The sequence below is a fragment of the Oreochromis niloticus genome, linkage group LG19 (genome assembly GCF_001858045.2).
Source record: "Oreochromis niloticus isolate F11D_XX linkage group LG19, O_niloticus_UMD_NMBU, whole genome shotgun sequence".
In the NCBI taxonomy this organism is placed as follows: Eukaryota; Metazoa; Chordata; class Actinopteri; order Cichliformes; family Cichlidae; genus Oreochromis; species Oreochromis niloticus.
Window position 1 is genome coordinate 30,830,847 of NC_031983.2, and position 22,381 is coordinate 30,853,227.

General features: G+C 47.2%; 3 protein-coding genes and 1 long non-coding RNA gene across 5 annotated transcripts; 2 read left to right on the plus strand and 2 right to left on the minus strand.

Moving 5' to 3' along the window:
* Window positions 1–158: 158 nt before the first annotated feature.
* Window positions 159–8,384, plus strand: znf839 (zinc finger protein 839). Of its 2 annotated transcripts, XM_025901133.1 has the most exons (8): window positions 4,768–5,157; window positions 5,584–5,697; window positions 5,807–5,899; window positions 6,160–6,306; window positions 6,387–6,491; window positions 6,679–6,766; window positions 6,865–6,979; window positions 7,190–8,384. In XM_025901133.1, exons 1-8 carry the CDS (start codon window positions 5,134–5,136, stop codon window positions 7,659–7,661), a joined length of 1,158 nt encoding a protein of 385 aa, XP_025756918.1. In that variant the 5' UTR covers window positions 4,768–5,133; the 3' UTR covers window positions 7,662–8,384. The 2 variants fall into 2 exon arrangements, with proteins under 2 accessions (XP_019204337.1, XP_025756918.1); XM_019348792.2 differs by lacking the exons at window positions 4,768–5,157; window positions 6,160–6,306; window positions 6,387–6,491; ... (1 more) ...; window positions 6,865–6,979; window positions 7,190–8,384 and adding exons at window positions 159–1,423; window positions 3,327–4,409; window positions 4,602–4,732 and having other exon boundaries at window positions 5,807–5,823.
* LOC112843160 (uncharacterized) lies at window positions 1,447–6,153 on the minus strand. Its single transcript, XR_003215327.1, has 3 exons — window positions 5,765–6,153; window positions 2,687–2,750; window positions 1,447–2,577 (listed from the first exon to the last, which is right to left on the minus strand). It is a non-coding gene; the product is annotated as an uncharacterized LOC112843160 (long non-coding RNA).
* Window positions 8,385–8,749: 365 nt separating the features above from the next.
* Window positions 8,750–12,744, minus strand: cinp (cyclin dependent kinase 2 interacting protein). Its single transcript, XM_003460210.5, has 5 exons — window positions 12,601–12,744; window positions 11,672–11,834; window positions 11,466–11,595; window positions 10,611–10,740; window positions 8,750–9,267 (listed from the first exon to the last, which is right to left on the minus strand). The coding sequence occupies exons 1-5, from the start codon at window positions 12,605–12,607 to the stop codon at window positions 9,065–9,067; spliced, it is 633 nt and encodes a 210-aa protein (XP_003460258.1). The 5' UTR covers window positions 12,608–12,744; the 3' UTR covers window positions 8,750–9,064.
* Window positions 12,745–13,030: 286 nt separating this feature from the next.
* LOC102079865 (uncharacterized) lies at window positions 13,031–18,481 on the plus strand. The gene is made up of 4 exons (XM_005466210.4): window positions 13,031–13,778; window positions 13,943–14,134; window positions 17,398–17,608; window positions 17,690–18,481. Exons 1-4 carry the CDS (start codon window positions 13,130–13,132, stop codon window positions 17,922–17,924), a joined length of 1,287 nt encoding a protein of 428 aa, XP_005466267.1. The 5' UTR covers window positions 13,031–13,129; the 3' UTR covers window positions 17,925–18,481.
* The last annotated feature ends 3,900 nt before the right edge of the window (window positions 18,482–22,381 follow it).

The following is a 22,381-nucleotide window of genomic DNA, read 5'->3' on the forward strand; positions in this document are numbered from 1 at the left end:
CGCCTTATAATTAATAAATAAACATAAACATTCAGAACTTAATGACCGGAAACGGAAACTCGACGACAGCTGACTGGAAAACAAGGAAACTGGATCCGATTTACAAATATTTTTAACTGGAACAGACGAGTAAAGCTGGTGAAAAATGAATGACTGAATTAATTTAACTTGATTTTGTGTGTGTGTGTGTTTTCTGGAGATACATTTATAAAAGTAAATCAATATAAAGATGAAATTAGAGAAATATCCGGTATACAAAACTCTCTAATCAATCATAATGTGTTAATTTGCTCACAAACAGCCTTTCGTCAAAATGTCTTTATTTTAAAACGCTTAGGGTATCTTTAATGTAAATGCGATTTTATTTTTTATTAATCTTCAGTGAAATAAACCCGGCTGTGATTTTACACACTTTAAAGTGATTTAAAACTTTTCTAAAGATGACCCACGCCGGATCTTTTCACGGTGAAACACTGGATCCGCTCCGGGTAATGCGCGCTCCCGCTCCTACTCGGGCTAAGCTAGGCTAGTTCAAATCTCCCCCCGCTAACCGTCAGCGCTCCCGGTATCACTGCTCCCATTAATGTCGTCCTTCATCCCCGCGGAGCGTTTCCTCTTCGTGTATACACAGCGTCCATAAATCAGTATTTATTCGGTGTAATCGATCGATCGATCCGGTTGGTTTGATCCCCCGAGTGTCTGCACTGACTCAAACCTCACAGCCAAAATGGCGGACAGCGAGGGTGACAGAACAATAACAGCCCCGGAGTCGTCGGGGGCCGCGGATCAGCCCCCCGCCGCCCTGAGCGCCCAGCCTGGGGACTGCTCACCAGCAACCCCCGCTGCTCACAGCAGCAAGCCCGGGGAGAACGTAGCGGCGGCCGGCAACCAGAGCGGCAATCTGAAGCCCGTGTCCGGCGCGGAGGGCGACCAGCCGGGCCACAGTGTACCGGTGGGGTCCGGGGCTCAGCTGGCGGAGCTACTGCCGAGCCAGCCGGAGGAGCAGAGCATCCTGGTGGCCACGGAGTTCACTGACCTGGCCAACACCACCATCCTGTACGTGCAGCCAGACGGCAGCCTGGTGGAGAGCTCCGGGCTGACGGCAGAGGAGCAGCAGGCGCTGCTGGAGCAGCTCACCAAGCAGCAGGTGGTCCAGGTTTCCGACACCGAGGCGGCTCAGCTGCTCCAGCAGGGCCAGTTGATCAAACCGGCTCACAGCGCAGCTCTGGATCCGAGTCAGCTGCAGCAGGTCATCAACCAGGTCACCAAGTCCCAGCAGCAGCAGGTCCAGGTCCAGGTGTCACAGCAGCAGGTCCCCCAGCGGAACCTGAAGACCCCGAACAACGCCTCCCAGCAGCTGAAGAGCGTGGCCCAGCAGGTGGCCATGCAGACGGGAAGCTCGATCCCCTTGGTCCAGAAAAAGGTGGGTCACATAATAATAAAAATAATGATAATACTACATTTTATTTGAAAGCGCCTTTCAGAGCACTCAAGGACACTGTACACAGCAGAATAATAAAAGCAAGCAATTTACACAATCATAAGAGCATAAGACAAAAAAAAATTGAAATAGAGTGTTATGTGGGTTGAGCTATTTTGAACAAGGGAGAGAGAATGAAGTGATATTTCTTATATCAGGAGGAAGGGAATTCCAAAGTCGAGGAGCAGAGCAGCTGAAAGCCCTGCTCCCCATGGTGGAAAGACAGGGAGAGGGGACAGAGAGAGAGAAGAAGAAGATCTAAGACACCGAGATGGAATGGTGATCTGAACCAAATCAGAGAGAGGGAGAGATGTTGAATAGCCTTAAATGTGTGCAGAAGTATTTTGAAATTGATGCGATATTTGACCGGGAGCCAATGAAGCTGCTGCAGGACAGAAGTGATGTGGTGGATAGAAGGGATCCCGATGATAATACGGGCAGCAGAGTTCTGGACACATTGGAGCTTGTGGATGGATTTTTGAGTAAAACCAAAAAGAAGTGAATTGCAGTAATCAATCTGAGAAGTAACAAGGCTGTGAACAAGAATGGGTGTGGCATGTGGGGAGAGAAAAGGACGGAGACGATTAATGTTGCGCAATTGAAAATATGCAGACTGAGTGACATTATTGATGTGTGAATGGAAAGACAGAGTACTGTCGAGGATGACACCCAAACTTTTCACAGAGGAAGAAACGGAGACCGGCGAGTTTTATTTTTTGATTGAGTATTGATTGTAATAGAGAAACTGTTATTTCTGGATAATGTTGATTTAGAGCCGACCAAGAGAAGCTCGGATTTGTTACTGTTGAGTTTAAGAAAATTAGAAGAGAACCATGAATTTAGTTCGGCTAAACAGAGGGTGAGGGAGGATGGGGGAAGAGCAGAATCAGGATTAAACCAGAAAACCAGACTGGAAATATTCATACAGATTATTGTTAGTTAAGTGTGAGTGGAGTTGTGTGGCAACTATCTTCTTAAGAATTTTTGAGAGGAATGGTAGATTGGAAATAGGACAAAAATTGTCAAAATTATTGAGGTCTAGACCTGTTTTTTTGTTGTTGTTGTTGTTGTTTTCAATATTGGGGTGATGGCAGCAACTTTGAAGGAAACAGGAACAGTTCCAGTGGTAAGTGAAGAGCAGATGATAGCAGATACAGTGATGTCAATAAGTATTTGATCACCCTGTGATTTTGCAAGTTCTCTTACTTAGAAATCATGGAGGGGTCTACAATTTTCAGCATAGGTGCATTTCCACTGTGAGAGACAGAATCTGAAAAGAAAAATCCAGAAATCACTTGTCTTGCTGACAAGGAGAAGGTTTTGAATTACATAAGAGATCTGAAATATCAGTGACAGAGGGAAGTTGGAAAGCAGAAAGCAGTGTGATGGGAGTGGAATTGCAAAGGAAGAGCTACATGGAGGAAGATCCATGCTGAGAAAATCCAACTCAATTGGGGCCTGGACAGGTGATGCAGGTGAGACGTGACAGCAGGAGCTCGTAGTGGGCTGCCGTCTCCATGTTTCTGAACATATTACCAGCTGTTTACTTAACCACACGGTTAGTTTTTCAACTTCAGGTTCAGAAACATAAAAAATGGGTTTGATTTTGAATTTTCATGGAGAACTTCAATCTTTTCACATTTGGAGCCTTTAGAACTTTTAAATGCGTCACACTGACATAAGAACTCATCAGTCCATTTTCATTATCCGTACACTCTTCAGGAATCCTTAAACCAACTTCTTCATCGACTAGGTTTATGATCTTAATGTTGCCATGGTAACAAATCTCTGAATAATCACACTTATCATGTGTTTTGATCTACTTTCTGTGTGTCTGTCCTTTCAGTCGGAGCCCGTTAGGATCCAGATCCAGGTGCCTCCCAAACAGGAAGTGAAGCCTAGCTCCGCCACCCAGCAGAAGGCGGTCACTCAGCCGCAAGTGAAGCTGTCAGCCAATGGCAGCGTGAGCAGCACTCAGATTATCCACATCCAGCCCGTGGTTGGTCAGGAGGGTCAGCAGTTCTTCCTGCAGCAGAATCCTGGAGACCCGCCCATCCAGCTGCTGCTACAGAGCCCCGCCCCCGTGGTCGGCTCACTGCTACCATTGGTCCACAAGCTAACAGGCCAGACGGCATCAGTTGCCTCCAGCGCAGCTCAGAAACCCACGGCAACACCAATCAGAGTGTCCATGGCACCCACTGTTAAGACCCCAATCCCTTCAATAATTAAGACTCCACCCACTACTGCGGCTAAAACTGTTAACTTTCCATTAATTAAAACACCTGCTAACGGCACGATGGCTGCTGCCCGTAAAAGTCTCATTAAACCACCTGTCACAGTCACGGCAGTCCCAGTACAGACCGCCGCGCCTGCTGCACAACCTGTCACGGTGGCCACGCCCTCTGCAGCCCCACCCCCTCCCACTAAGGACAGAAGTGAGCAAAAAGAGAAGGAGAAGAAGGCAAAGAAGAGGGAGAAAAAAGCAATGAAGGTCCAAACCCGGTCCGGGCGGGTCTCCAGACCACCGAAGTACAAAGCCAAAGACTACAAGTTCATAAAGACAGAGGACCTCGCCGAAAGTCACCAGTCCGACTCAGACGACTACTCTGACATGAGCGTGGAGGAGGAGGATGGCGAGGGCACCAGGAAGGATGGTGCCACGCCCGGCAGCTCCCTCACCTACAGCCACAAGTCTCGGTCCCACCGCTGCCAGACCTGCGACAAGGCCTACATCGGTGCTGGCGGCCTGAACCGCCACTACAAACTGAACCCGACCCACGGGGAGCCAGAGCCACCCGGCGACCCACCAGGGAACACACCGCACCCCCTTCCAGACAACAGCCAATCAGAGGAAACGGCAACAGCCGTCAATGAGGAGGAGGAGGAGAAAAATAAGGATGACAAACCTGCTGCCACGGCAACAAATAAAGTGAGAAATCATCCACCAATCACAGCAGAGATCTGTGTCATCCTACAGTTTATTTTCTTATTGTCTGTGTACAGTTAATAAGCTGTTAACTAACCAGCTAATTATGGCTGGTTAGCCCTTCCTGCAGCTCAAACACTCAGGATAATAACAGCTGTCGACAGTAAGCTTCAGGTGACTGTTGTCCGTCTGCAGGTGGAGGGGGGTCCAGCAGCAGCTGTAGGACTCAGAGGCCTCCATCATCGGGGCCCCGGCCGTCCCGAGGACGAGGGCGAGGCAGGGGTCGGGGACGAGGGCGGGGACGGTCACTGGGACCGCCTCCTAAGGTGAGATTACTCATGGAGTATGAAAATGATGAACGGCTGCAAGTGAGAGTTCATGTTACAGCTAGCCGGTCGTCATCGTTCCCAGACTTTGAAAGTGCCATCGCTGTTCTGTTGTAGTTGAAGGACTTCAGGTTTTCAGCTCTTTGTTATTGTTCCGGGAGAGAAATTTGCTCCCTGCAACATTACAGTCGGGCTCAATGTCTCATTGGAGAGCACACAGGTGACACTGAGAAGCAAAAGCTTCTTCCTCTTTGAGTGAAGAACAAAACTCCAGCTGTGATTCAGTTCATTTTTGCTCCTGGCATAAACACCTGCTGCTTTGTAACCCGCTTCAGTTCACTCACTTCACCCTGCGTGTGCTTCAGAGGTCCCCGTCAGAGAGTGCACTGCTGCCTGCTCCTATGTCACTTCACCTGGTGATCCAGGTGTGCTTTTTCCTGATTCAAACTAAAAAGTCTACTTTCATCTTTCAGAAAACTCACATTTCTCAGAAACATGGGCTCTGACACATTTACAGTGAAGCTGCATTCATGCACGCACAGACGCACTTAAATTAAAAAAGGATAAATGTCGCCTTCAAAATAAAAGCAACAAAGTAGTATTGTCCTACAAAATGGCAAAACACAGTAATCATTCCGTGTACGGTGTCTGTGATGGGACAAACAGCGCAATATGCGACCTCACGCGCTGTGGGGGATGCTTTGCTGTAAATAGACCTTTGTTCAACTGTTATTAGACCTTTTACTACATCTGTCACTTGTCCAGGTGAGCTCACCTGTACAGTAGTTTGCACAGAAACCTCGTCCTGCTTTGTTCGCACTCAGGTGAATCTGATTTCTCATTTTTCGCAGGTGACTGTGGGCCTCATGAGTAGGAGAGGTCGTCGTGGTCGACCTCCAAAGTTGGGTGTTACCATGGTAACAGCAGAGCAGCAGGTAGAGAGAAGACGAGAGCGTCTAGAGGAGGTAAGGTGGAGGAAGCAGCTCCTTTCAGAGTAAACGTCTTTAGAAATATTGATTAATCTGTAGTCACCTGATGTGCTGACACCTGAGTGTCCTATCACGTCGCTCACAGGTGGTGGAGCAGTGCAAGGATGAGGAGCTGATGGACATCGTTCTTCCTCGTCTGACCAAAGTGATGAGTCTGTGGGAGCTAATGCTGGCAAAGGTACGCACACACGAAGGAGGAACCTTTATCCACACCTGCCGGGATCTGTGACAACATCAGGGGCTCAGAATCAGAATACTTTAATAATGCCAGAGCAAATTATGTGAGCACAAGACAGTGGAGCATGTTATTACAAACAGCTGTAATAAATAAATATCCTGATAGTTTAAACCGAGCTGCCCTCTCATCACACTGATTCTTATTTTCTCTGTAAACGATGTGCAGCTATTGCAGTGTATCATGTGCCCTGGCTGTTCCAGGTGGAGCGCGGCGGTCCGGGTCGAACTCATTTCCCAGACATTTACCGTGAGTTCGAGTCCCTGCAGGCTCAGGTGAGGCAGGCTGCCCAGGATTACATCGGCAGCCCGCAGGCTGGAGCCACACCCCTGGAAATCAGGAACATCGAGGTGAGGCCCATGCTGACATCAGAACGCCTGTTACAAGTGGACTGCGGCGTACAGGTGACCCAGACCGTGCTGTGTTTCAGGTGGCCAGGTCTCTAGGGATCCTGGATGAGGTGAACAGGATGAAGGTGGTTCCTGGAGCGTCTCCTGGCTCCAGTTCAACAAATAAGAACGTGCGATACATGGAGGTAAACTCAAACCTGCATCCAAGTGGTTATAACAAGATAAGCCTACGTCCCCGCAGGGTCAGGCGGTCAGTCTAAGCAGTCTAAAGTTTTAGAGTCGTAGCTGACAATGAGGTCGACCACAGCTTCTCACTGAGGTTTACCTTAAGGTTAGAGGTACGGTTCTGATCCGCATCAGTCTCCTTCCCAGAACTCTAAGATGCTGCCGCCATCCAAGAGGTTCAAAATGGAGAACAGCGTCCCCGTGCATCACAATGGCCTTGAGACGCCAAAAACAGGTATGGCTGGAACGTCCTAATCTACAGGCAATACACCTAAATTGCAGGTAAAACATCTGTCTGTGCGTTCTTAATCTCTCCACATGTTGTCCGTCCAGGTGGGACAGCGGTGCCCTCTGTGACCCCTCTGAAGTCCTGCTCGGTCTCTGTCGCTCCTCTCATGATTCCAGAGGGAACCAGACTGCTGACAGTCTCTGCTGACTCCTCCTTCAGGTGAGTTGTCTCCACCTCCTGTTTGCTGAGTACGTGTGCGTGGTAGCCACGCCCTCAGGTGATGATGTGAGCACAGGTGACCTGTGAGGTCAGGGTTTCCGTAACGTGGCGAATGCATTTTTACTCGGCCGTTTCTAGAAAATCGAGTTCAGGTGAGGTCACTTCTGTAAAGTGCTCCTGTCTCACTGCACTGCAATGTGTTTCTCACAGCTCCTCACAGGCCCCGCCCCCCGACACCCCTATGGAAGTGACCCCAGGTGAGGACCATGACGTCCACCAGGAACAGGCGCCAAGCTCTACAGACATCGGACCCCAGGTGACGGAGCTGGAGAAAGCTCTGGGTTCAGGTCCCAGTGACCCCACGGACCCAAAGTCATCTGAGCCCGCCCCTACACCCGGATCTGTCATCAAGCCCGAATCCAGCCTGATCCAGACTATAAGCCCCTCCCACCCTGAGTCAGGCCCCTCGGAGGCCAAAGAGGTGCGGGAGGGCGAGGAGATCTACATCCAGACGGAGGGGCTGACGGTGCAGCTGGCAGAACCGGGCTCAGATGGGATCGTGATCGTTAACGGGCCAGATGGAACCACCATGCACATCCAGACCCCGGAGGGCGTGCCGCTGGAGGCGGTCCAGGCCCTGCTGGGCATTGAGGCGTACGACGGAGCCAAAGCCCCCCAGTAAACACCTGGACCGGAACCAGCACCTGGTCTGTACCACGCTGACTTTTAAGGTGGAGTGAGGCAGTGCTGCGGACAGACGTACCTGACACCATCCTGCACTTTCGGCGCCCCCCTCAGGTTTCTGCTGGACTTTACAGCTGTAGTAAACACTGCCGCCTGCAGGGGGTGCCTGCTCTGACTCCGCCCTGCTGAGGACAACAGGACGAACAATTCCGTTAACCTGACCCCAGACCGTACCTGGAAACTTAGGTCCGGTCGCCATTTCTGGTTCAGACTGAAGCTCCTGTTGATGATGTTCGCCGTGACTTCGGCGCTGCGTTCAGAAACCAGAGGGATGGCGTCATGGCAACAGGTGGTTTCACCTTCATCCAGGTGCAGTAGCGTGTTCTGCAGACTCTGGGCTCTGTACAGTGCATCCGATTGGCTCATTTAGTTCCACCTGTGATGATGTCATCAGCAGCCTCCCTGGTTTCCTGCACTCTGATTGGCTGTGAATGTGTAAACTTTGTGTTTGGACTTGTTGACCGTGAAGTGATCCATTGGATGTTCATATGTAGATAAAGTTTAAAAAGTTGCACTATTTTATTACTTTTTATAAAATTCACACAACACGTTCTCCAAACGGGATGAGAACATTCGGAGAACCGATGCGAGCACGGAGGGAAAAAAACTTTGTCCTGTTCGAGTGTTTCCTGTTCCTCCCAATAAACTAAGCTGAACTCCACCCGCCTCAGAGCGTCTGTGTTCTCGCGCACACACCTGTCAACCCTCTAACCAGGGATGTCCACCTTTTGCTTCCACTGAAAATTTAAAACACACAGAGCAGATTTAAAACAACTTTATTGTACACTTTTCATGTGTACAAAGACCTCCGTCTTTATTTCAGGCACATAAACACATCACATCCATAAAGGGCGGGCTGTGGGCCTCAGCACCCGGACGCCGTCACTACAGGTGGCTCGTGCAGTCTGACCAGTGTCGGTTCAGGTTTGAACAAACTTGCCATCAATTCATGATGTAACAAGAAAAAAAAAAAACGCTTCAAACATAACATCGCCATGGCAACCGAACCCTTGAGCGGGTAAGTTCTTTGTGGAGATGTTTAATATTAATGATGTCATCAGAATTAAGCCACACAAGTACAGGTGAGGCAACAGGTGAGCTCTGCTGTGCTGATGACAGGTCACCTATTGATCAGTTTATTGCCTTTGATCTCAAACAAATAAGGGGCTGAGTGAGTCTCGTTCATTGGGGTGGAGCCAGGGTCACACCTGCATCAGGTTTAATGGATGATCAATAGAGTCACTGATCAGTCTGGCGTTCCTCTGTTGCGACTCTTTCACGTCTCTGACAGGGCTTCCTTGGAAGTAGGCGGAGCTCCATCCCTCTGGCTGGGTGATGGCCTCACAGTGGGCGGTGCCCGGTCTCCAGCAGCAACGCCTCCAGCCTGAGTCTGCTCTGCGTGGGAATGAACGGCTGATGGAGCCAGCCGGACAGAAAGACCATGCAGAGGTCAGAGGTCACTGTGTGAGCCACTTCCTGCAGGATTGTCTGCTTCAAGAGGAGCTCCCGACGGAACGAGTCCAGCAGCACCTGAGAGATTTCACCTGAAACAAATTAAACAATCACCCAAAGAGATCACAGCATGCAGCTTCACGACAGGACAGGTGAATGTGCTGACATCACTCAGGGGCACGTTACAGGAATCGGGTTCTGTTACAACTGAGTTTCTTAACCTTGAGATGAGGGAGAAAGAGTTAACGTCAACTATGAGACAGTAACCATGGTAACACTCTGAACCCAACCGTATGCTGGCAGGTGTTTTTTGCCTGACTCCTCCCCTCCTGCTGCACCTGAATCAGCTGACTGACCTCAGATTCATGACGTCAGAGCTGTCGGAGCTCAGAGGAGACAATCTGCAGAAGTTTTTACAAACGCTGAAGTCTCACATTTATGTTAGTTTGTTATTTTTGTGTTTAACACGAAGCTCTGACAGTCAATCGGTAATCAATGTATCAGGACAGAGACAGTGATGACATCACAGATCTATCATCATCTGTAGTCTTCATCTCCTTCATCTCTGTGGACAGTGATGCTGTCAGTTTCCTGCATTGCAAACGTTTACTGTGTTACACTCTGATCACCGATCAATCATTTCTCATAGTCACCGCTGGAGAATATCTGAGTGAAGATGAGCTCAGATGACTTTTAGACTCTTAAACTGAGACTGTGACGTTTCAAAGCTGCTGCAGACAGTCTGATTGTAATCGGATTACATTTCAGTCCTTGAATGTCATCTAACCACATTTTAAAGGTTCCGAGTCTGAGCCTCGACATGTTTGGATCTGCTTCAAAGAATCGCAGGCCCCGGAACAGAGTCCTCTTCCACGGCAGGACGGATCTAAAATGGATTCAGATCACAGATTCAGACCGGATCCGGTTCCAGCTCATCCCGTGTTACTCTATTTGGATCGTTTACAGCTTCTGCATCCCTGACTTCAACCCTCTCTGCTCAGCATGTGGGCAGCTGAGTGAAAGCTGAGCCACGTTTGTCTTTTATCATCAAAGTCGTCGGCTCGGAAACTTTGGTGTTTTACTCAAACAGTGACTGTCGGGCAGCCATCGTTGATCGTGAAGTTGATATGAGATCAGATTATAACTGTTGACACAATTTAAGTCCTCAAGCATTTTTATCCTATAATGGCAGAATTAATGGAATTTGTTATTGCTACTGATGGAACGGGCAGAAACCGCACCAGAAACAATTGAATAAAATCTGAGTAGAGGGCGGATCTGCCTGGAGGCTGTTGCTATGGGCAACTAATCTCACAGCTCCATCAGTAAACTGTGGCTGAATCATTGGATTTAAAGTGAGATGTAAAATTAAGATTAAGCTTCATCTGACCAGAGTCCAAGCTGCTACACGGTTTCCATCAGCCACGCTGCTCACCGAACTCTCTGGTGCTCCAGCTGTGAAACAGAGGAGTTTTTCTTCCTTCGGCTCCAAACTGAAACGCCTCCAGATCCTCTACTCCACGCTGTGATGTCATCAGACGATCCATCTTCGTCACCACAGCAGCCTGACGGGAAACAAGAAATGATGTCACACAAGAGGTCTTGACGCATGCTTGACGCATGCTCGATGATCCAGGTAATCCCAAAAAGTTGATTCTGTCACTTGGAAGAGTGACGAAACGTTTCTCCCACTGAAAACGCTGCGTCCTCATGAACAGAAACAAATCTGATCAGCCTATCAGAGCATAGCACGGATCTATTTCAGCGCCTTCATCGGTCACATGACACGTGTAAAATGTTTGCATGCTCAGAGGCTCCAGCAGAACACTGATAACCTCCTTCCTGATTCCTGTTATTGATTATTATCTTGCTTGATTAGCTCTGTCTGGGAGTTCAGGTTTAACTGATCCAGCTCACTCAGAGAAAGCTGGGAAATAGTGAACCTGATGATGGCATCACTTTAAAATCAACAAACTGAGATTCAGTTTAACTTCATAAAGCAGTTGTGCACATCAGCCCAAGGAGGAGGAGCCTTAATCTGTGTCACATGCTCAGTCAAGATCAATACTGATCAGCTTTTGTTCAGTGGTCAATAAAAGCTGTTTTCTCATTTTCTTTTGAAAGGTCTGTGTGAGCTTTTACTCTCTGCACTCAAATTATTGATCACTGATGGGGCTGCTGTGTGTGTGTGTGTGTGTGTGTGTGATTATTGATTATTGATTGGATTCTGAACCAGTGTTTTGTTTTTGTCTCTGAACCTAAGTGTAAATAATGTTTTTTGAAGCTTCACCATTTTGTCTACGATTTCCTGCAGTTTGAGACATTTGTCCTGCAGCTCAGAAGCTCCGCCCACGTGCTGTGGTGAGGAAGAGGGTGGAGGCGATGAAGAATTGTTGAGCAGCAGCTGATCGCTCTGAGCACTGAAAACAGATTTCAGATTGATCAATCACATGATCCATCAACACCTGGCATTCCTGAGATCATCAGTAAACTGACCGCCTCATGTTGACGATGCTTGCTGCCGCCATGAAGCCGTCCTCATTCAACCTGTCCCACCGCAGCATCATGTTGTGCCAGTCGGCAGCGTTGTCTTTAATCTTTCTCGCACTTCCTGTGATCGCAGCAGACTTCCTGTTTGCTGACGTGACTGAGATGTCACCTGAGAACAGAGTCACGTGATTTTGTTGTTGAGTGTTTTAGTGACAGAGTGTGCAGGCGACACGACAAGACAATCAATAAAACTTGTGTAAACCACGGTCCTCAACGTGCAGCTCGCCGCCTCAAAGCAGCCTCTGTCACTTCCTGTGATGTCACAGCTCAGAACGTGACAACAACATTTCTAAACTTTTTGTCAAAAAAATCATTTAAAAAACATACAAATGTCAAAAATAGACATAAAATGAAGTAAAGCAAAATCAAAACAAACAAATACATCATCATTCAGCCGTCAAAGGTCAACCGTAACCAACCCTAACCCACCATGAAGCAGGTTCAACATATCCAGGATTTCTTGCCTTGTCTGGCTTTACTGATCCTGACCTCGTCCACTCGAGCTCTGCAGCAGAGGTCACCTTATCCAGGTAACTCAGGGTTTACCTGGCTTTAGCCGGGTCAGGGGGTATTTCACCATGCTATGCCGGTATGAAGCTATAATGTTTCCTGCTGATCAATAATCGATACCAAGCTGCCCACCTTCATGGTCCACGTGACTCCAGCCAAAGGTGAAATCCTACATGGACCTCAGGTGTATACATATGACGTCACTCTTTGTTGTCGTTCTAGTCTCTGAGCTCTGACCCTGAGCGCGCGCCCGCATGACCGCTGATTAATAACGGAAAGGCTTACGCCAGTCAGCTGATAATTTTTGCTGCGCGTGCCATCGATCAGCTGGTTAGTCACGTGTGGATCGATTATCAATCACCCACCTTCCATCTGATCGATCAGCTCCGACCAGCTCCGCCCGCTCAGCTTCTTCTTCGGTGGTTTTTCTTCCAGTCGTCTTCTTTGACCGCGGGTGTCTGGTTTCCGGTCTCGGCTCTCAGGTGAACTCACCTGTGCGCGAGAAGCTCTGTTCTGACCTTAAACTGGTTTTCTGCTCTTACACGTGACTGACGATGCCGCCCTTTCAATTCTCTGACATGCGCAATAGCGTCTGAAACTTACTGGCAGTGACGTCAGCACTGGAACCGGATGTTGTAAGTAAGTGTCACTGCGCCTGCGCTAAGACTGGGACTGCCGTACTTTTACTGACTCTCTTTTTCTGTGGAGATCTTTTAAAAGCTGGCGATAATCGATAATATCACGCAGGCGCAGTTAGAGTGAGAAGAACTGTCGGAGTTGACCACAGACACGATCAAGGATCGATATCAGCTAATCAGAAACGCGGTGTTGTGGCTGTGATGACGTCAGGGCCGCTGCTCAGGTAGCTCCCTGATCGATAATCGGAGGTGAGAGATGGCGCTGCAGCTTCCGGCCGAGTTGTGGCTGAAGGTGTTCAGCTTCCTGTCCTGGAGGGACAAACTGAGCATGCGCTGCACCTGCTCATACTTCAGACACCTGCTGGATAAGTCCCGCCCCCTGTGGAGGGGCTTCAGCGTGGTGCTGCAGAACCTCTCGCGCTACAACCCCTCGTTCTGGCGTAGCCTGGCTCAGAGGCACGTGGGCAACGTGCTGCTGCGCTCAGGTAAGAGGAAGCACCTGAAGCAGCTGTACACCTGGCTGCCGGCGCTCTGCGGCCTGCGACTGGACGACTGGAGAGAAGGGGGCATGGATGATCTCAGACTATTCCGCCAGCTTCAGCGACTGTCCGTCACATCCGGTTCTACACCGCTGAGGAACCTGGACTTCCTGTTTCCTCTGAGTCAGCAGCTGACACAGCTCGGCCTCTGTAATGTGCAGCTCACCTGTTCTGCCTCTCACCTGTTGGCCGCCATTGGTCAGCTGACGCGTCTGACCTCACTACTGCTGCACCATGACGGCAGCCTAAGGGTCCCGTCCCTCAGCGGCGTCCTCGCTCACCTGACCGAGCTCACACACCTGTCCTGGACCATGATCACCTACAGGACGCTCCCACATGACTTCTTCAGCCCCGCCCACCACACAGGTAGGCACACCTGGATCAGTCACTTGCTGAGATATTTAATAGTTAGATTATTGATCTTGAAGGAAGGGAAGGGTAGGCACTGGTGTGTTCTGCCTTCCTGCTGAACCTGCCTCACCTCTGAGATGGAACAGAGGTGAGATCACATGTCACGTATCGTCCTGCAGGTGATGTTGCACTACAGCTGCTGGACTTGCAGCTGCTGAATTATGACGCCGTGGTGACACAGGAAACACTGCAGCCTTTGTCCCGCCTCCGTACCCTGTCAGTGTTCCACCTGTACTCCGTACCTGGACCCACCTGTCACCTGCAGACGTGGCTGACGTCACTGCCACACCTAACCAACCTCAGCATCCACGGTGAGTGTGTTTCCCCCCTTTGTATTTGTCTATCTGAGCATCTCTCTGATGTCTGCAAGTTCAATAGAGATTGAAAATGTGATGTCATTCTGGGGTAAAACTGCAAAGGATTGTGGATACGAGTGGCAAGTGGTACTAGCGCGCACAGGGTTTCACAAGAAAACAGTCACACGGTGATAAAAAGAAACACAAAGAATGGCAAGAAGCTGTTGTATTATTAACTGCAATAGCCGGTCGCATGACAGCCACGGGAAGCCAACGGGTAAAGAGATCGGTTGTTATCGTATTACGTCGTGGAAGAGAAATTGTTAAAGCCGTGTTTCTGAAGTAACAAAGAGCCGACGGATGGCCTGGATTGCAGCCATTCAAAGACCAAATATAACGTCCCAGAACACTCCAGCTCACATGTTAGTCTGCTCCAAGCATTTCCACAAAGGTACGTCTTCTGTTGTAGTTATTACGTAATTTATCATAACATAATTGTTGATGTAGGTTACAAATAAGTCTTATATTGATTTGAATTGAATTCGTTGCGTTATGCTGCTTTGTTCACTGTGGCTTTGCGGGCTAATGTTTGTTGTGTTTTGTAGGAAAACCAGCCTACAAAATGCTGGAATGCATCCAGACCAGGCACCTCTATCACCCTGGGTCATACCGAGGTTAAAGCTGCTACCACAGCCAGATTTGATCCGTTAAGAGAGAGAGCGATATCAAAACAGCCACGAAACGTCCCGCATATATGTGCCCAAGGGGGTTGTATTGTTTTGTTTTTTGTTTGTTTTTTGTTTTTATTGATTAGCATTTAAATATCTCAGTGAATATAGAATAAAGATTACCACAAAGCAAGAAAGCATGAGACAAGGCTAATCAAAAGGTATTGGCTGAAGCATTTGCTTATTACGCCAACCCTTTTAACAAAAGATCTTTTTGAAGCAATCAAGTGATGAATAACTGTTTTCCAGTATGTTGTTTTGCAGTGTTGTTTTTTTGTTTTGTTTTTTTGCATTTTTGATTTGTTTTTCACCGAAGCAGCTAATAAAGAATGATGGATTTTTACAATTTTGCCTCTTTCTTGTAAGATTCTATAATAGAATCAAACAATAATGCCAGTTATAAATAAAGACAATAAATTGAATGAATTACGAAACACTCATTTTATTTCTATTAGATCGGAAAATGTTGTGTAATACCACAACCTGAAACCACAAATAGATGCGTTTGCCTGTACAGGAGATAAAGGAAAAGAATTTAACAACAGCTGTGAAATGGAATAGTCCAAATCACCAAAGTAAACTGGACCTGGGCTTGTTGCAGGGATCTGAAGTTAATAAGATAAGATAAAAATGTATTAATCCCTCGGGTGGGTTCCTCTGGGAAATTCAGTTTCCAAATAGCCCAGCACCGACAGAACTTAGAGAATGTGAGCAGAATAGCATACACATATATAAATAAAGAGACATGTATAAATAAAGAGTATACAAAAGGGATAAATAGAATAAATAGGAATAAGAATACAAGGGAATTGCACATTTCAAGTATTGAAGTCTATTGCACCGTTGGTTATTAACAAAAACTATTGCACAGTGAAAAGGCACTACAGCTTAGTTGTCCCCCCCTTCCTTTGTCCTCCTGTTTCCCCTCCCTCTCCCCTCCAGAGAGGAGTTAAACAGTTTGATGGCGTGTGGGACAAAGGAGTTTTTAAGTCTGTTGGTTCTTGTCTTTGGGAGAAGCAACCTGTCACTGAGCAGACTCCTCTGGTTGTTTATGGCCGTGTGCAGAGGATGCCCAGCATTGTCCATAATGTTCAGCAATTTCTTTAATGTCCTCTTCTCTGCCACTGACACCAGAGTGTCCAGCTTCATGCCGACCACAGAGCCAGCCTTCCTGATCAGTTTTTCCAGCCTGGATGAGTCCTTCTTTGCTGTGCTGCTCCCCCAGCACACCACAGCATAGAAAAGTACTCCAGCAACCACCGACTGGTAAAACATCCTCAGGAGCTTCCTGCAGATGTTAAAAGACCTCAGCCTCCTGAGGAAATACAGTCGGCTTTGGGCTTTTTTATACAGGTGCTCTGTGTTCCATGACCAGTCCAGTTTGTTGTCCACCCACAGCCCGAGGTACTTGTACTTGTTGACCACCTCCACCTCCTCCCCCTCTATCTGAACCGCCAGTGGACCTGCTCTGGACCTCCCGAAGTCCACAACCAGTTCCTTGGTCTTTGAGGTGTTGAGTTGCAGGTGGTTAGTGTGACTCCATGTGACGAAGTTCCTCACCAGACTTCTGTACTCCTCTTCCTGATTATCCCAGATACACCCCATAATGTCTGTGTCGTCTACAAATTTCTGAATATGGCATAATTCAAAGTTGTAGCAGAAGTCAGAGGTGTACAGGGTGAAGAGAAGAGGGGACAGCACAGTTCCCTGTGGTGCTCCTGTGCTGCTGACCACAGTGTCAGACATGATGTCCTTCAGCCTGACGTACTGTGGTCTGTCAGTGAGGTAGTCGGAGATCCAAGCAACCAGGCAGGGGTCCACCTGCATCCTGTTTAGTTTCTCCTGGAGCAGACAGGGCCGGATGGTATTAAAGGCACTGGAAAAGTCAAGAAACAGGATCCTGACCGTGCCTTTTCCCTTGTCCAGGTGTGAGTGGGCTCTATGTAGATGGTACAGGACAGCATCCTCCACTCCGACACCCGCCTTGTATGCGAACTGTAGTGGGTCCTGGGCATGTTGTACCTGTCGTCGGAGGAGTTTGAGGAAGAGCCGCTCTAGAGTCTTCATAAGATGTGACGTCAGTGCCACCGGTCGGAAGTCATTTAGCTCATTGGGCCGGTTCCTTTTGGGGACCGGGACGATGCAGGATGTCTTCCATAGTAATAGTAATAAACATCTTGTGAGTGTATGCACTCACACTTAGAACCATATAATAATAAATATGTGCGTGATGAAAGTTGGGCAGCACGCTGACGTCCTTACTCCACCCTGTACGCTCGTATGGGTCTGACCCTTTCACTCCTTTGATTTTTTCGTCGTCCTTTTTTTTGCCTTTTCGTCAAGTCTGTCTTCGTACGAACCTGCCGTGTTCTCCGTCGTTTTGTACATAACTGTTTTGGGGGCAAATAAAATGCAAGTAGGGATTAAAACCGCAGAATTAATGATTACCGGTGCTGGAAATACTAGCGCTTGATGCAGTGTTTTGATTTTGTTGACACTCGTACCCACAATGCAATGCGCGAAAGTCACGTGATCTGTCAATCTCTACAGGAGGCCACCCCCTGTCAGCGTACGCTGACTTCCTGCCCATCTCGCTGCTCAGCCTGACGCTGTGCGTGGACCTGCAGCCCGACGACCTGCGGGTGGTCTCCACCCGGGTGCCGCAGCTTGAGCACCTGCACCTGGAGCCCTGGAGCTCATCATCCGACCTGATCAGACTCCTCCCACAGCTGTTCCCTCATCTGAAAACGCTGCGGATCAGGTGAGCCTGACACATCACACACGGTGTCTCTGTTGTAAGCGTCTTGATGGATTCCATGGTAACCTGCCGTCGCTGTTTCAGGCACCAGCACGTGTCCAACGACGACTTCCTGCAGCTGCAGCGACTGCGGCGCCTCGACACCCTGGAGGTTCTGGACTCGTACTACAGACCTGACCCGAGCGACCCAAGCCGGGTCATCTTTGAGCCAAGTCCTCGTTTGCTGCGGCTGACCTCTGACCTCCAGAGACTGACCAATCACAGAGTGAGAGTCATCACCAGCTCACATGGAGACCTGCTCAGCTGCCACTGTGTCTGACTAGTCAGTGAGAGTCTGCCCGCCGGGATCAAGGTGTAAAACAAAATGTGGGCCATCATATCTCCGTCAGCTTATTATCCAGTCGGCCTTCAGGATCAGCCACCTGCGCCCAACAGAACCATTCACTCATTCTTTCACCTGCGTCTTCCTCACAGATACGGTACGAAAGAAAGGACGAGATCATCAAAATCATCACCATCAGCAACATCATCATCAGAGGGGGAGGGGACAAGGCAGGTTCAAAGCTTCTGTGTAGTCATGGTTACACTTAACGATATGGCGAGGGTCCGGCCGCAGCTGCCGTTATCACTGCTGCATTCTGGGTAACGCTTTACTAATCAATCACTTTATTGAACCTTTTGATTTTAAGACACTGAATGTGTTTCAGGACTTTGAATATGGTTAATAAATAAAAAGTGGGGTTTTTTTTTTAATTTGATTTATTTCACGGTTTGAACTTTAACCTTTTTCTGAGGTCACATGACATCTTTGAATCTTTTGAATAATGACACGTGTGTTTTCTGTAAACATCAAAATAAAACTTCTTCCTATTTTGATTTTTTTGTCTGGGTTTTTTTCTGCTTCAAAAAACAAAAAAATATTTTAAACAAAAAAAACAAAACAAGACTGAAAAACAAAAAAAACATTTAACAAACCAATAATTAACTACTTACAGATTTAATAATTCTGTCTATTAACTTGTTTTTATTCAGAGCTCAGTGTTTATTCCTGTTCTCATTTAAACTGTGAATTTCAGTGTTGTTGACAGGTTTTAGTCATAAAATTAACATTTATTCATTTTCAGAATTTTAACAAACAAATCAATTAAATATCTAAACCTCGAATCTGAAAACACCTGATTGATCATTAAATTGTTATTGCAACAAGCAAATGGGGTAATACTGATTAACATCACTGATTAGAATTATAAACACATAAATATAGAAACATTACTTCAGGTTAGGGTTAAAGTTCAGGTTCTTAATTGCATGAGTGTGCTTTCAGAGGTCATGTGACTAAATGCAGCAGAAGAGAATGACTCTCTTCAGTCGGCACATGGAGGTGAGGTTGTATTTATGAACCTTTGACCTGCTTACATCAATGACGCTGCCAATGAGCACCACCTGTGTTGTTGTAGGAATGAGCCGTCTCATGTTTAGGAACAACTCAAAATAATTTATGCTATTGACCGAAAGAAATGAAAAACCACAGATGACTGTCATTGTGTTTCCTGCCGGAAGGTTAGGGTCGGTTCTTTGTTCTACTACAAACAAAGTAGGTGACTGTAAAGCAGCTTCCAACTTGACAAAGGTTTATCAGAGTTCAGTGCATTCTGAGCATGCTCAGTTCGACTTCATCACTGAATGACATCGTCAGTCGAACCAAGATACCACGATTCACTGTGGCAACTCCAGCATAACTAAGGGAGGATTCAGGGTCACCTGGTCCAGCCCTAACCATATGCTTTAGCAAAAAGGAAAGTTTGAAGCCTAATCTTAAAAGTAGAGATAGTGTCTGTCTCCCGAATCCAAACTGGAAGCTGGTTCCACAGAAGAGGGGCCTGAAAACTGAAGGCTCTGCCTCCCATTCTACAGGGTGGGCCATTTATATGGATACACCGTAATAAAATGGGAATGGTTGGTGATATTAAAGTCCTGTTTGTGGCACATTAGTATATGTGAGGGGGGGAAACTCCTCAAGATGGGTGGTGACCATGGTAGCCATTTAGAAGTCGGCCATCTTGGATACAACTTTTGTTTTTTCAATAGGAAGAGGGCCATGTGACACAAACTTATTGGTAATGTCACAAGAAAAACAATGGTGTGCTTGGTTTCAACGTAACTTTATTCTTTCATGAGTTATTTACAAGTTTCTGACCACTTATAAAATGTGTTCAATGTGCTGCCCATTGTGTTGGATTGTCAATGCAACCCTCTTCTCCCACTCTTCACACACTGATAGCAACACCGCAGGAGAAATGCCAGCACAGGCATCCAGTATCCGCAGTTTCAGGTGCTGCACATCTCGTATCTTCACACCATAGACAATTGCCTTCAGATGACCCCAAAAGATAAAAGTCTAAGGGGGACAGATCGGGAGACCTTGGGGGCCATTCAACTGGCCCACGACGACCAATCCACTTCCCAGGAAACTGTTCATCTAGGAATGCTCGGACCTGGCACCCATAATGTGGTGGTGCACCATCTTGCTGGAAAAACTCAGGGAACGTGCCAGCTTCAGTGCATAAAGAGGGAAACGCATCATCATGTAGCAATTTCAAATATCCAGTGGCCTTGAGGTTTCCATTGATGAAGAATGGACCCACTATCGTTGTACCCCATATACCACACCAAACCATCACTTTTGTTGTTCCAACAGTCTTGGAGGGATCCATCCAATGTGGGTTAGTGTCAGACCAATAGCGGTGGTTTTGTTTGTTAACTTCACCATTCACATAAAAGTTTGCCTCATCACTGAACAAAATCTTCTGCGTGAACTGAGGGTCCTGTTCCAATTTTTGTTTTGCCCATTCTGCAAATTCTGTGCGCCAATCTGGGTCATCCTCGTTGAGATGCTGCAGCTGCTGGAGTTTGTAAGGGTGCCATTTGTGAGTAGCTAATATCCGCCGAAGGGATGTTCGACTAATGCCACTCTCAGTAACATGCGGCGAGTCCTACGCTGTGGGCTCTTGCTGAATGAAGCTAGGACAGCCGCTGATGTTTTTTCATTAGTGACAGTTTTCTTGCGTCCACATTTTGGCAAATCCAACACTGAACCAGTTTCACGAAACTTAGCAAGCAGTTTGCTAACTGTAGCATGGGAGATGGGTGGTCTCGTAGGGTGTCTTGCATTGAAATCTGCTGCAATGACCCGGTTACTGCGTTCACCAGATATCAACACAATTTCAATCCGCTCCTCACGTGTTAACCTCTTCGACATGTCAATGGCTGTGAACAAAGAGAAACTTGTAAATAACTCATGAAAGAATAAAGTTACGTTGAAACCAAGCACACCATTGTTTTTCTTGTGACATTACCAATAAGTTTGATGTGTCACATGGCCCTCTTCCTATTGAAAAAACAAAAGTTGTATCCAAGATGGTCGACTTCTAAATGGCCACCATGGTCACCACCCATCTTGAGGAGTTTTCCCCCTCACATATACTAATGTGCCACAAACAGGACTTTAATATCACCAACCATTCCCATGTTATTACGGTGTATCCATATAAATGGCCCACCCTGTACTTTTAAATACTCTAGGAACAACAAGTAAGCCTGCGGTGTGAGAGCGAAGGGGTTAGGGGGTGATATGGTATTACAAGGTCATTAAGATAAGATGGGGCCTGATTATTTAAGACCTTGTATGTGAGGAGCAGGATTTTGAATTCTGGATTTAACAGGAAGCCAATGAAGGGAAGCCAAAACAGGAGAAATCTGCTCTGAAGGCTTTTCAGGGAGTTTTTAGGACATCCTGATAATAATGAATTACAGTAGTCCAGCCTGGAAGTAATAAATGGATGAACTAGTTTTTCAGCGTCACTCTGAGACAGGATATTTCTAACTTTAGAGATGTTGCACAAATGGAAGAAAGCAGTCTTACATATTTGTTTAATATGTGCATTGAAGGACATGTCCTGGTCAAAAATGACTCCAAGGCTCCTCACAGCATTACTGGAGGCCAAGGTAATGCCATCCAGAGTAAGAATCTGCTTAGATACCATATTTCTAAGATTTTCAGGGCCGAGTACAATAACCTCAGTTTGATCTGAATTAAGAAGCAAAAAGTTAGCGGCCATCCAGGTCTTTATGTCTTTAAGACATTCCTGCAGTTTAACTAATTGGTGTGTGTTACCTGGCTTCATGGACAGATAGAGCTGCGTGTCATCTGCATAGCAGTGAAAATGTATGCTATGTCTTCTAATGATGCTGCCTAAGGGAAGCATGTATAATGTAAACAGAATTGGTCCTAGCACTGAACCCTGTGGAACACCATAATTGACCTTAGTGTGTGAAGAGGACTCTCCATTTACATGCACAAATTGGAGTCTATTAGATAGTCTAAGGGATCTCAAAACTGGATTATAGATGGCAGACAATTGGTGTCGTAGGTGTCGTTTTGAGATCCCTTCCCAGACGCCTTAACGCCCACTCACATCCTGGGCCATCTGACCTCAGGAAATCACCTGATAGGGTGGGGCCAGGTTTAACAATGAGCTCACCCGAAACCCTGGCTGATTGGGACCCACGCCCACTTTCACACCTTGGCTCATGTGATTAGGTAGAGGATTATCAGGGGGTCCTTTGTCCCTCTTTGGGGGGAAACTCCCACTGGGTTTAAATCTGGGACTCTCCATTTGACCCTTAGAACTGAAGAAGCTTCTCGGATGAGAGGTGAAACGTCTTCAAGCAACTTAAAGAAGTCCAGACGCTTTTCTTTCCAACCTCCTTAGACTA

Excerpts from the sequence above, each read along its gene's own strand:
- znf839 (XM_019348792.2), top strand. The coding sequence starts at position 728 with ATGGCGGACAGCGAGGGTGACAGAACAATAACAGCCCCGGAGTCGTCG. Across the intron at positions 1,424-3,326 it reads TCCCCTTGGTCCAGAAAAAG|TCGGAGCCCGTTAGGATCCA; the intron begins GTGGGTCACATA and ends CTGTCCTTTCAG. Across the intron at positions 4,410-4,601 it reads CTGCCACGGCAACAAATAAA|GTGGAGGGGGGTCCAGCAGC; the intron begins GTGAGAAATCAT and ends GTCCGTCTGCAG.
- LOC102079865 (XM_005466210.4), top strand. The coding sequence starts at position 13,130 with ATGGCGCTGCAGCTTCCGGCCGAGTTGTGGCTGAAGGTGTTCAGCTTC. Across the intron at positions 13,779-13,942 it reads CAGCCCCGCCCACCACACAG|GTGATGTTGCACTACAGCTG; the intron begins GTAGGCACACCT and ends ATCGTCCTGCAG. Across the intron at positions 17,609-17,689 it reads CTGAAAACGCTGCGGATCAG|GCACCAGCACGTGTCCAACG; the intron begins GTGAGCCTGACA and ends TCGCTGTTTCAG.
- cinp (XM_003460210.5), bottom strand. Across the intron at positions 11,596-11,671 it reads AGCATCGTCAACATGAGGCG|TGCTCAGAGCGATCAGCTGC; the intron begins GTCAGTTTACTG and ends ATCTGTTTTCAG. Across the intron at positions 9,268-10,610 it reads CTGGAGCACCAGAGAGTTCG|GTGAAATCTCTCAGGTGCTG; the intron begins GTGAGCAGCGTG and ends AATTTGTTTCAG.